At 45.3% G+C, this 13,254-nt stretch overlaps 1 protein-coding gene across 1 annotated transcript in view; it reads left to right on the forward strand.

The window, feature by feature from the left end:
* LOC135828134 (uncharacterized) overlaps positions 1-12,412 on the forward strand; it is a 21,529-nt gene extending 9,117 nt beyond the window's left edge. The window contains exons 5-7 of the mRNA XM_065340570.1: positions 1-116; positions 4,813-4,885; positions 11,527-12,412. The exon at positions 1-116 is cut by the window's left edge and continues 146 nt beyond it. Coding sequence (XP_065196642.1) covers positions 1-95 — 95 coding nt within the window. The 3' untranslated portion in view covers positions 96-116; positions 4,813-4,885; positions 11,527-12,412. The remainder of the gene's footprint in view (positions 117-4,812; positions 4,886-11,526) is intronic.
* Positions 12,413-13,254: the final 842 nt, after the last annotated feature.

Consider the following 13,254-nt stretch of genomic DNA (forward strand, 5'->3'; position numbering starts at 1 on the left):
TGGGAGCATTTAGCGCCTGGTGCATTCTCGAAGGCTACAATCTGCATCGCACTACCATGAACGTCTTCACAAGTCCACCCAGACATTTGTTCTGAAATGCATTGCCATTGGGCAAGGTGAGTGTGCCGCCATGGATAAGTCATTGCTATTTTGATCTTCGAGTGTTTCCCATTTACGAGCCTCCCTCGCTATGACTGGCAATAACTCACTGGCCGTGTCTCGTAACGTTATAATACGTATTGCTAGATCATTCTGGGTGATTTGAGGCATGTGTACATGATTGTACTTCTATTGTGATTATTTACTGTACATGCACAGTACATGTACATGTATACCCTACAAGCTAAGTTGCCAATTACCAGTTCTGGCAGTAGTCCTCCATATTGCAAGGTCAGGGTTACTGTAAAAGCCATAATTATATATAACGAAGTGGAAATCTGTCGTTAAAATAGAAATCGTTATACAGAAATCGATACATATACTGTCCTTTTGAGCGTTCAGAATAAGTGAGAATCGTTACCTTTGGTACACATAAACCAATCAATTTTGGAAAATCGTTATAATATATGCGCCTCGTTAGAATAAGTATCTATTATTGCACGATTAAAGAGGTCAATATATTTCATATATTGACCGATTATGAGGGCAATAATAGATTTATCACGACATAGCATACCTAAAACTGTTTTTGCTTTGCTATAGGAAGAAAGGAATACTATTGTAATAGTATAATAGTATGTACATATGCCGTTTACATTGGACATTACTTCTGTGTAAACCGAAGTTTTAAGTTGTCTCTTGTAGTATGTTCCCCAAGTTCTTTGACTGAGAACCTGACAGTTTGGGTTCAAATCCCAGCATTTGGCTTCAGATCTTTCTTCTTTCAGTTCTGATTTTTTTCTAAGTTGAGGAAAAAGTTCTAAGTCCTCGGCTAAGGGCCGGGTTCCACTGCGGCTCCGCGGCACTTGGCTGCATGCAGCGGAGCAGCGCGGTTTCACTGACACTCGCGGGTCGTGGTCCACACTTCTTGATGACGTTTCACCTGCTATGCCTGCGCGCGCGCGCGCGCGCGAAATCCAAAAAATCCTCGTGTTCTGGCCTGCGCAACGAATTAAAATTTGAATTTTAAAATTCTGGCGTACAAAACAATGCAAAGTACGGGAAACAGGTCGAGCCGCGACCGCGGCTCTCAGTTTTTGGTCAAGAATCGTAGCAAAAGCTCGCGGTGAGCCGCGGTCTCGCTGCTCCAGCTCGAGCCGCGGTCACTATGATAATGATGACATTTCAAGCCGCGAAAGACGAGCAGCGGAGCCGCAGTGGAACCCGGCCCTTAGTGGTCAATATAAGCGGTCAGTGCGGCTGTTGCCAGTCTGCGAGGCCATCGGCACCGCGTGCCCTCAGATGCAAACGACTCTTTGCGGTTGCCATGAGCAGCATCGGTTAAAGCTCCCTCCCGAGGCTCCATACTAGACTGTTTTCACAGCCATTTTTGCTCTCTCGACTGTCTTGCTCTCTCGACTGTTTTCACAGCCATTTTTGCTCGTTTTTCTTCCGGTGCTGTTGAGGTTGCACTCGCAATTGTGTTTATTCCCGTAGCTATGCAGAAGACGTTACTTCAGTAACGTCTGGCGTTAGCCAGGGTCCACACAGCTTTAATTTGGCATTTGTGTGTTTGTTTGTTTGTTTGTGTCACGCCTGGCGCTATCCCGTATCTGTCCCGTACCGTACCGTACCATCAAACACAGCTGGCCACATACAGCTGGCTGCAATATTCAAATAGGGCTTTCAAACGCAAGATCATAACGTGAAGCAACTTGGAAGAATGGGTATGAATGCGAAGTGTATGGGGGAATGCATGTAGGGCGATAGTGCGGGTTCAAATCCCAGGATATGCCTGAAAAAATAGGAGAATTGAAAAATTTATAACATTCCTATGCTTTTTTGCCGTCATCAAGGCGGTAGACGGTGTCGTATTACCCTCGATCGTACCTGTCCCGTACCTATCCCGTACCGTACCGTACCATCAAAGACGGCTGGCCACAATGCATATTCAAATAGGGCTTTCAAATGCAAGATCATAACGTGAAGCAACTTGGAAGAATTATTGTAGTATGTATGCGAAGTGTATCGGGGGATGCATGCAGGGCGCGCGATAGTGCGGGTTCGAATCCCAGGTTATGTCTTTAAAAAAAAGGAAATTTTTAAAGAATTTTTAACATCCCTATGCTTTTTTGTCTAGTTCATCAAGGCAAAAAAGCATAGCGTAGGGCCCTGAGCTTCCAAGCTCTCTCGTTTTGCCCGTACAAGAGGCTTGGGAATCTGTGAAAAAAAATACATAAGCGGTCAATATAATTATGCTGATATTTGACCGCTTAGAGATCACAAGTTTCTGTGGGGGTCAATAATAAGAGAGTGATAATGGCTTTTACAGTAGATGACTAGGCACCGGCAGATTATGCGGGCATAATTATTGGTGGTGTTTCGCTAGGCTTCTGCCGAACGCAGTCCCGTAATGGGCCGTATACCAAGCTCACACTCGACAGAGTCACTCACAACACGAAAGACTTTATGGTTGATTAGAAGTAGAACGCCATGTCACCAACCGACTATTTCGTTCTAAGTAACTACATGTGCAAAGAAAAATCGTCTGGAAACGAAAGGCAGCGCAGCCAAACAATGGTACAGCTAAAAACCTCATGCCGCACGCACAAGAACACAACAACCAAAAAGGCTACACGGTGCCAAGGCTGGCTCAGCAAAACCGGCCGCAGCGGAACCTAAATGGTAGCCCGCTGTACAAATAATAATTCGATATTACATCAGGCATCAAGGTGCCCCCAAGGGGAGCACATGAAGACAGTAAGATGCCGCGCCAGGAGATAAAGGTCAAATCACAGAGAACAGACAGCATGACCGCAATGGCAATCAGGAAGAGAAAGCAGATCGCAACTGAACATGACATGAACGTGTAGACTGAACTCCGTGGCATTCTCGCCACGCCAATTGGCATAATTAAATTATTTCGTGGTTGAAAACTTGGAGCATAATTTGGCATCCTCTCGGAGGTAGGAGCATAACTACACGATTATACCACAGTTTTAGTATGTAGGCTACACAATTGTGTACAATGCACCTGATCAGTGCTGGTGCCAGTGGTGGTCTACATGGTAAAGCCTAAGGGTTCGGAGGTCATGCAGATAGTGTTTTCAATGAAAAGCAGAGTAGAAATCATGGCAATACAGTATTGTATGCTCAAACTCGTCTTCTTCAAAGTTCTTTCTCACACTGACACAGTACATGTAGCAGAAGATGCGAATGAATCAGCCTTTATCAGGTATCCCGTAGCGGACGAGATAGTGGCGGGTAGTCCGCAAAACTCCGTGTACATGTACATGTACATTACATTTGTACATTATGCATGTTACGAAGTCATGACCTCTTGTAGTCTGGATTTTAGCAGCCATGATATGACTGCAGGCTATGGATATTGCTCGAAATTGATGTATAGTTGATGTTCGGTCATGATGAAAGGAGAAGTGGAGCTGCGGGAGAGATGAGCTGATTATTCGCAGGGTGAGGGTGACATCGGTTGGACGAGTATGATGACTATGAAGACCGTGAGTTGAACATGATACTTTTCAAAGGTAACTCAAACTAATTTGGCAATGAAATAAATAATATTTTTACTGAAGTACAAAAGAAATGTAAAGAACTCTTCCTCTCCTCTCCTCCATGCGCTCTCACAGCCGACTCACTGCTGCCCGAGGCTCAGTAGCCATTACACACACCAACCAAGGAAGGGTTGCAGGTAGATACTAAATTCCTCCTGACAGCTGTTTCGCCTTCATAAGGCTCATCAGAGAAGGTGATATTGAATAGGATGATATCAGGTGGAGATGGTCAGATTTATACTACAAAACATGGGCGCAAGATTCAGCTTGTGATTGGATTACTCACCTGCCATTTTCTTGGAACCCTTGGCACTGTGTTGCTGGAGAATTGTAACTTCTCATTCTCACACTTTGCCCGTTATCTTGCGACCATGTTTTGTAGTATAAATCTGACCATCTCCACCTGATATCATCCTATTCAATATCACCTTCTCTGATGAGCCTTATGAAGGCGAAACAGCTGTCAGGAGGAATTTCAGTATGTACCTGCAACCCTTCCTTGGTTGGTGTGTGTAATGGCTACTGAGGGTAGCAGTGAGTCGGCTGTGAGAGCGCATGGAGGAGAGGAGAGGAAGAGTTCTTTACATTTTATTGGCCGAATAGCCGCACCATTCACCATTTGAAATAAGTACAAAAGAAGTCAAGTGAATAGAAGAAGTAATGTTTTCTCTTTTCCATGTTGAAATCTAACATGCATGGACACCTTGCAGCTTGGTATGGGGATACTCACGTATTGTGTTGTTCTTATGGCCACTTGCAACTTGCAAGTACGAAAAGGCACAATTTTCCGAACTTTGAGGCTCCATAAGCACAACAAAGTGAATATAATATCCCGAGTGCCAAAGCATAATATGAGGATTTTACGAGCATAAGGCGAGAATCCATGAAAGCATAATTCCATGATTTCGCGAGCATAATCCGTCGGAGCCTATAGATGACACGAGTTTGCAATGGAACGAGGTCCATTCAGCAAATGACTATGTGTACTGTATACGGCCTAAATGTGCCAGCTGTGTGTGCGCTACAAAGTGTGCCAGCTGTGTGTGCGCTACAAAGTGTGCCAGCTGTGTGTGCGCTACAATGTGTGCCAGCTGTGTGTCCGCTACAATGTGCCAGCTGTGTGTCCGCTACTGTTCTGCAGGTACACCGCTGCTAGTTGTTGGGACGGCGGTGGCAATATTGGGACGCTCATTTTCTAGTGAACGGCATCATTCGTAAGTAATTACTTCATCTTATGACTGTTAACGAGCTCGGATACTTAGATAGTACATGCAATAGTGCCGTATCGTTTCTGTATCCTCTCTGGATTACACAGAGGGGTGTAGGGCATCTGTCTTCAGTCGGTTTTGGCCGAGGTAGCTCGTTTACCTGCAGCTTGCCCGGGAACTCTGTAACTCGAGACATGCACACATGTGCAAGTGTAGCAGAGTAAATGTAGTCAGCAGTCATTTGACTGAACTTCCCCAAAATTCTGACCGGCCGACTGTTGAGCCGGTAACCATTACTTCTTGGTCCGGGTGAAACCTTACTTCTTGGTCCGGGTGAAACATTACTTCTTGGTCCGGGTGAAACATTACTTCTTGGTGAGGGTGAAACATTACTTCTTGGTCCGGGTGAAACATTACTTCTTGGTGAGGGTGAAACATTACTTCTTGGTCCGGGTGAAACATTACTTCTTGGTCCGGGTGAAACATTACTTCTTGGTGAGGGTGAAACATTACTTCTTGGTCCGGGTGAAACATTACGTCTTGGTCCGGGTGAAACATTACTTCTTGATCCGGGTGAAACATTACTTCTTGGTCCGGGTGAAACATTACTTCTTGGTCCGGGTGAAACATTACTTCTTGGTCTGGGTGAAACATTACTTCTTGGTGAGGGTGAAACATCACTTCTTGGTCCGGGTGAAACACCACTTCTTGGTCCGGGTGAAACATCACTTCTTGGTCCGGGTGAAACATTACTTCTTGGTCCGGGTGAAACATTACTTCTTGGTCCGGGTGAAACATTACTTCTTGGTCCGGGTGAAACATTACTTCTTGGTCCGGGTGAAACATTACTTCTTGGTCCGGGTGAAACATTACTTCTTGGTCCGGATGAAACATTACTTCTTGGTCTGGGTGAAACATTACTCCTTGGTCCGGGTGAAACATTACTTCTTGGTTCGGGTGAAACATCACTTCTTGGTCCGGGTGAAACATTACTTCTTAAAAAAAAATTATCGTGTCCGTTCCCGAAGGGAACTCACGACGGCCGCTAACACCTGATTAACCCTAGCGGCAGATGCAGCGCCTAACGGTGGGGGTGAGTGGATAAGTCTCACAACCACTGGCACAAGTGCCGAAAACGACCCCATTAGCTGCATCCATGTACCCCTTGTGCCTGGCCACAAGTTCCCAGTTGACTGTGGGTAGTAGCACGGCTGGAAAACCGCTCCCAGGCAGGACTTGAACCAGGTACCTCTCGTATCTCAATCATGGTCTTTGACCAACCCACTGTGCCTGCCTGGTCTTCTTTGTCCGGGTGAAACATTTCACGGTTCGCGTTAGACTCGGCTGGAGGCCGCGTTTTCAGCGTGCATAGGAACGCCCCAACCATCACCATAGGAACGCCACAACCATCACCATAGGAACGCCACAACCCCCAAGGATTTAAGGCGCAGATGCAGCTCCTAAAGCGGTGGGAGGTGAGTAGATCAGACCGACCAAAATGGTCAAAGACCGAAATTTCCATTCGCTGCCTCCATGCTTCCCTCTCTGTTTTCTCAACTCATGTCATGGTCTTAGACCATCCCACAATGCTTGCCTGCCTGCATGGTCCGAATAAGACCTCTAGAAAGTAGAATTCGCTGGTCAAGGCTGAGTTCAAATATTTTGACTACATGCACCTTTCAACTTGTACACAGCGGAGAGAACCAGCCACATTCTGGGCATATTCTGAGAGTCGGGTTTGGTAGATGTGTGAAGTGTACAGTTGCCTTCCAAGCAGTGCAGTGAAAGCTTGTTTAGCCATAGAACAAGACACTACATGCATCTCAAACTTGCATGATTTGCCACTACCATGGTGACTATCATGTGACATACCCGAATAAGGGATCGAGTTGTGTCCATGTATCGGTACTCGATGTATAGCATCCACAAACCGCCTAGCGGCTTGGCAGTGCATACCTGGTGCCATGAATGATAATGATGCCTCATGGGAAACACCCTATTATTAATATTATTATTATTATTATTATTATTATTATTGAATTTTGCCCTAGTAAAATGAAAGTTACTTCGAAGTAATAATATTAAGGGGTACTGTCACCAAAAAATTTCTTTGTCTTATCTTGTGGTTCTTTGGCTCCTGATCACGATGGTGTTTTCCGTTTTTCTCTGCGATGGCTGGAAGTGGGTGAAAACTTGAAAAGAAGGTGCCCAAAATTGTCCCGAAGTACCGAGTGACGTCACGCTGGACTTGACCTCCACGCGTACATTCATCGTCAAAAACGAAGTCCAGCCCGTGTGCTTGTCGATCGAGCTAGCTGTTCCAATGTACGGTGCACGTGGGCCTTTTGAACTGTAACACAGATGGGTAGACCCGGCCGGGTGCTCGAATGAGACACAGGGTACCAAAACAGAAACAGCTTGAAATTGTACCTAAACTTATTCCGATTTCGGTTAGTTTTCACAAATACCATCAACATACGGCCCGCTAACGGTATGCCAAATTTCAGCTCTGCCCGGTTTTTGAAATACTCGCGACCCACTTTTTGTTGGGTCCTTGATTCGAGGATGTGGGTCTACCGTACGGTGGGCCGGTGCTGCCAGCCAAAGACCTGCTGAATCTGCGGCTCCGCTGACCATCTTGCTCTCAAAAACGAAGTAGTAAGTTACTACTCCCTGCCCTCAACTGCCATAACAAGCGTTGACGATGGTAGACCCATGTGCTTGAATCGGAGACGATCTGACGAGTTCGCTGTTTCTGATTCGAGCACCCAATTTTCAAAAAAAATCCGAAGGAAATACGACAATTTTACTGCGTACCGTGGGCTGTGTTGTAGCGCACCCAGGTTCTGAATTCCTGCTGGGTGGGCCAAGCCAGACTCTCTTCCCTGTTCCATCGCCTCTCCAAAAGTATATTCTGACATTGTTGAGATTTACAGATGAGAAATTTCACACCTGCAAATCGTTTCTGATTCGAGCACCCGGGTCTACGTCGTACCGAAGGAGAATGCCAAAGAGGCAGAGACCCACGTGCAGCTACACAGCCAAATCAAAAAAATATAAAGCAGCTGAGCTTTCACCTTTTTGACTTCTTCCGCGAGATCTAAGTTTTATTTTGTGAGCACGGAAGTACGTCGTTGTTTTGAACTTTTCGTGTGAGGAACAACACGATGATGAGTGCGTATGCAGAAAACAGTACTCCTCCGGCCGGCGATAACACCACCACCAACCCGAGCCCCAAAGGAACGCAATGTAGGTACGTGAAGGCGATTCATCTGGCGATGTTGCTGAAGATGCAGATGACAAACTCGGACGTCTTTCATTTCAGAGCCGGTTAGGCAACACCGCCACCTTCAGCTTAGATACAACGACATCATTTCGAAGCATGAGGTGTGTGTGTCACACTAACAGCAAACAAACATACTTCTACTCCTTCGTTATCACAAATTAAACAAAGAGCTGGAGCTTCGTGGAGGAAGTACCAGTACGACAAACTGCTGTCGACTTTTGTTTATTTTGTCCCTTTTCGGCGTTCTCATTGTGTACAACGTACACATCGAGGGTCCGAGTTCAGAAGGCAAGCGTGCACCGTACATCGAACAGTTGGTCCGATCGACCAGCACACGGGCTGGACTTCGTTTTTGACGATGAATGTACGCGTGGAGGTCAAGTCCGGCGTGACGTCACTCGGTACTTCGGGACAATTTTGGGCACCTTCTTTTCAAGTTTTCACCCACTTCCAGCCATCGCAGAGAAAAACGGATAACACCATCGTGATCAGGAGCCAAAGAACCACAAGATACGACAAAAAAAATTTTGGTGACAGTTCCCCTTTAACTCTTAGGCTGCGTTTACACGACAACGCTGGGGGCGAAAACGCAACGAAATCCTTTCGGATCCATGGTTCATTTACACGGTGCGTGGAGCAAAACGTAAAAGTAACTTGTACACCAAAACGGAAGAAAACCAAAACGCTGGCCAAGGTGGAAGAATTTGGAAACGGAAATGTTCTGCCGGATAAATTTGGGTGTGTAAACAGTCGAAACGGTGTGCTGGCCTCGTTTTCCGTCGCGTTTGTTTCGTTTTCGGCCGTTTACACGGATCCGACAATCCAAAAAAATTGTTTTTACAATATTCGTCATGTGACGTGTGTTGTCGTGTGCCTGCTTTCAACCATTACTTGAGGGTGATTTGTGCTTCCACGGCAACACTTGGCACATGACGAACTTTGGCGGATCCTTTGCTCTCGTGTAGACGCTTGAAAACGATACAAACGGAGACCACCTTGGATCGGCTTTGATCGTGTAAACGTACGAAAACGAAAAAAGAAATGCGGGACTGAAAACGGAAAACTGGCCGTGCGTTGTCGTGTAAACGCAGCCTTAGTCAGGCCAATGTTCCCAAAAGGGAACATTTCTTTCCGCATGCGATTTGGTCAAGGGAAATTCATTTTTCCTCCGCATTTTCTGTTTATATACATATCCAGAAGGCTGATGATCATGAATCTTGGAATATTTGTCAGGCTTTTGAAATTTACAAGTATCGGGATATAACGCGAAATGTCGTGAATTTTCGGTATTCGGCCGTACTTCAGAAATTGAGAATTCTCGTGTGAAAAACAGTCTTTCTCAGAGTAATCCACACGTAAGAAGTGCACTCTGCTACTATGGCCACCCAACTGGCCTGAAGATTCACCGGAAATTTGATCATGGCACATAGAAACCCGCCGTCTTTCTTCGATGTTCCCAAAAGGGAACGTTGGCCTGATCCGAGACCCAGATATACCTCATTTTCACCTGACTTCAGGAACCAGTATATCTAGCGCATATTCCTTGTTTGTAACATCCGTAAACGTGGATATATAACTGATGGAGCCTTTTTGATATTTTGATGGTGATTGGACCGTCTCCATGGTAACCAAATTTGGTCATATATTTGTGATTCACTAGCATGCGGAATACAGCAATGCTGTGCTAGACTGACATTTGCCAAAGTAAAGATTGCTAAACAGTCTCCAAAGGAATATACTTCTGAAGTAGGTTTTCTTTTGTGTAACAAGATTCACTTGAACAATATTCAGCAAAGTATGGATGTTTTATGGCGTTCTCCTGGACTTTCGATGATTGTTTCCTCCGCGCGGTTGCATTTTTGTCAGAAAATATCGCTTTAGCTGTAATGTGGTACGGCAGAGAGAAAGGTTTACAGTAGCAGAGTCCTTTCTGGAAAGGGACTCAAAAGTGATTGCAATGGAAGCTGAGGACATTGTTGAGAACTCCAACACACTTCAGGACTTAGTCCTAGCGCCACCGATTACTGGCAATCTGAACGTAAGCGCTATAGGGGTAAGGCATCCTGCAGCTCAGGAACTCGAAAAAAAGTGGTGAGCACACTTGCTCCTTCTCTGAGCACTGCAAATTCACAACTGCATGGTGCTAATGATTCCGTGATTCTGATGCAGTGAATTTGCTGTGCCCAGGGAAAGAACATGTGTGCTCACCACTTCTCGTTGATCTGAACGTGGACGATGAAATAGAGTAGTAATCGGATGATTCAACGGATGATAAGGGTTTCATCGAACTTGCAAGAGATATGGACGTAGACAACTACCACGTGACGAATGGAGAGGGTAATGATGTTGGTGCCTTTCCAGTTGATAGTGAGTACGACCGCAAAAAACGCCAACCCGCTGAAGCAACGCGTTGGGTGAAATAGACTGGTGTTTACGATAGGCGTCCTGAAATTGAACTGGACAAATCCCTTCACGATCACCATGAGATCACTACAGCATCACCCACTTGCCAATCGCGAGATATACACACCCTGTACATCTCTAAACACTATTGGACGAGTAAATACTGCGTGATACCCGCGATACAGACAAGGCCAACATTAGCTCGGAGACCAACAATCTTGAGAGATTCCTTGTAATTCTTTTTGTCTGGCTCCACATTCTTACAACTGATCTGAGAGTGCCACTTTTTCAAGCAGCGGTGAGCCCCAAGCCGATGTCCTACATCCAGGCTCATCCCGAGATCGCCGTCCTATTTTATTATAGCCGACCCCGCCCAGAAGCACCAGTGTCTTGCTGTTCATGTGCAATACAAGCGCGTTTGACAACAAGAATGTGGACAACACAATGTCGTTGTATATGGTGCAGACAAACCACGATATGTTACTGTTCTAAGTGTGGAGTTCGACTGCATTTCGATCGAGGATCGAATGCCACGGTGTATACGAGACGCGAACGGTAGCAGCCGAAAACACTAAGAAACATTGCTGGACACTCTTTGACGACTATTACATATGTTTTCTTCTCCATTACTGCTTGTTCATGTTTGCATTGCTCCACAAACACTTAGAAGACAACATAATCCATTATATCATATTGCATCTTCCCTTCATAAAAACCATGGTCATTTTGGCATGCGATCCGGCCAACGTTCCCTTTTGGGAACATATATATATTTCCATAACGCATGGACATATTCAGTTCAAACTTATAAACATGCTTAATTGGTCCAATACAAGCCGAAACAAAAGAAAAAACCTGCAAGAATACGCTGAATTCTTGTGACGGCCAAATTAAGGTTAAATAACAACTTGAGAGAGTTGTGCTGGTGATGCCTGCGTCTTGGGATTTCCTTGCACAGGTGCAGCCTGGTCGGTATCGCCCGCTACAGTCTCGGCATAGCAATGCCAAGTGTGTTCATTGCCATCAACCTGTTTGTCTTTGGAAAGATTGCTCTGGTGTTGAGACGGCTGCATAAGAAAAACCACGCTGATGCAGCCAAAAGAATTATAAAGCAAGCCAATAGCTCTATCGTGCTGTTCTTTATACTGGGCCTTGGCTGGCTGCCCTCACTCATTATCGCAATCGTGGATTGCCCGGCATCATTTGCTGTGCACTACTACCCAATTGTGGCACTCCCGATCCATTCTGCTGCCATCATTGTGTTCCATGTGAGAAATGAGTGGGCCTCTATCGCAAAGTGCTTGCGTTGTGTGCAATCCCGCACTCGGCTTGCCTCTGTCCTCTCCACCAGAATGAATGATACAGAAATGTCCTCTGGAGGCTGTATCGTGAGCAGCAGGAACAGCAGCAGCAAACGATACAGTAATCAAGGGCCTGGTCCCACGCACATTTCCTGATAAGAAGTGTAAGAATCATGACTACTCAGTTCCAAGTGCTTTCATCATTTTCCCCAACAGCCCTAACTCTGGATCTGTTTGTTCTTTCAAGTACAATAAAGCCGTTACGAATTTTGGATTTATCCAGGTCCTTTTGATTGCTTTTCTTAAATTGTTGTAGCCTCGCCGCCCCTTTAGAAATATGTATTGCCTTTTTTTTTCCTCAGTTGAGTCCTTCACCAGTATTATAATTACTTTGCTTTAAGGCATGAAACTTGGGAGTAAGGACAGCTCCACCCGATATTTCCACTACATCTAAATGTGATAAGGCTCTGTAGTGTTTGCTAGTTGGTACTTGCATCATGATGCAATCCTTTATATTATTTGACTCAGCTTCCTTTTCTTGCACCCCACGTGCACACATTCCTGTGTCTTCTATGCATCGGCCCGGGGGAACTAATTCTAACTCTTTCCTCTACCCGTCCACCGGGACCGTGATGTGTTGGTTCTGAAAGCACTTTTTTTCTAAACTAACCTGTACAATAACTTCGGCTAATATACAATGCAAAGGTTATACATGTACATATAATATCATTATACAGGGAGATTGCTCAGATTGGATATAACGACCTTGCATATAACGACAGCCTGATTGGGTTCAGCGACACAATTCTGTCGCCCGTCGTTTAGTAAGTCCTTTGGGTACGTTTTAGATCGGGTATAACAACCGCGAAAATAACGACAGCGGATTTAGTGACACATTTTGGTGCCCGAAGACCTGAAAAATTGAGTGAAAATGCATCGACTATAGCGACTTTCCCTGCAATTCGGCTTGTACAGTCAACTTCGCTTATAACGACACTCAGCGAGGCATCAGAAAAGTGTCCTTATTCGCGAAGTGTCGTTATACCCGAAGTCTCATTATAGGTATTACAGTTGGATGGGACATTGCTCTGGGCATGGAAATTCTGTCGTTATTCGCGAATTGTCGTTATATCCGCAGTCGTTATTAGCGAAGTTGACTGTATCGTACATATTATCAGGCGGACTGACATGAACATGTCTGTGTCACATGCGAGGATCTCGGGTGCACGTGTGTTTTGCCTTGTGTAACGGTAGGTCTACATGTACTGCAGAGCAGAAGTACATGTACATGTGCATGTACATGCCGCAACGGCACATACATCTATCTATCTACATGTACATGCATATCTGAAATCAATAATTATGTCTTATGCACATGCGCATCT

This window comes from Sycon ciliatum, chromosome 1 (assembly GCF_964019385.1).
Source record: "Sycon ciliatum chromosome 1, ocSycCili1.1, whole genome shotgun sequence".
In the NCBI taxonomy this organism is placed as follows: domain Eukaryota; kingdom Metazoa; phylum Porifera; class Calcarea; order Leucosolenida; family Sycettidae; genus Sycon; species Sycon ciliatum.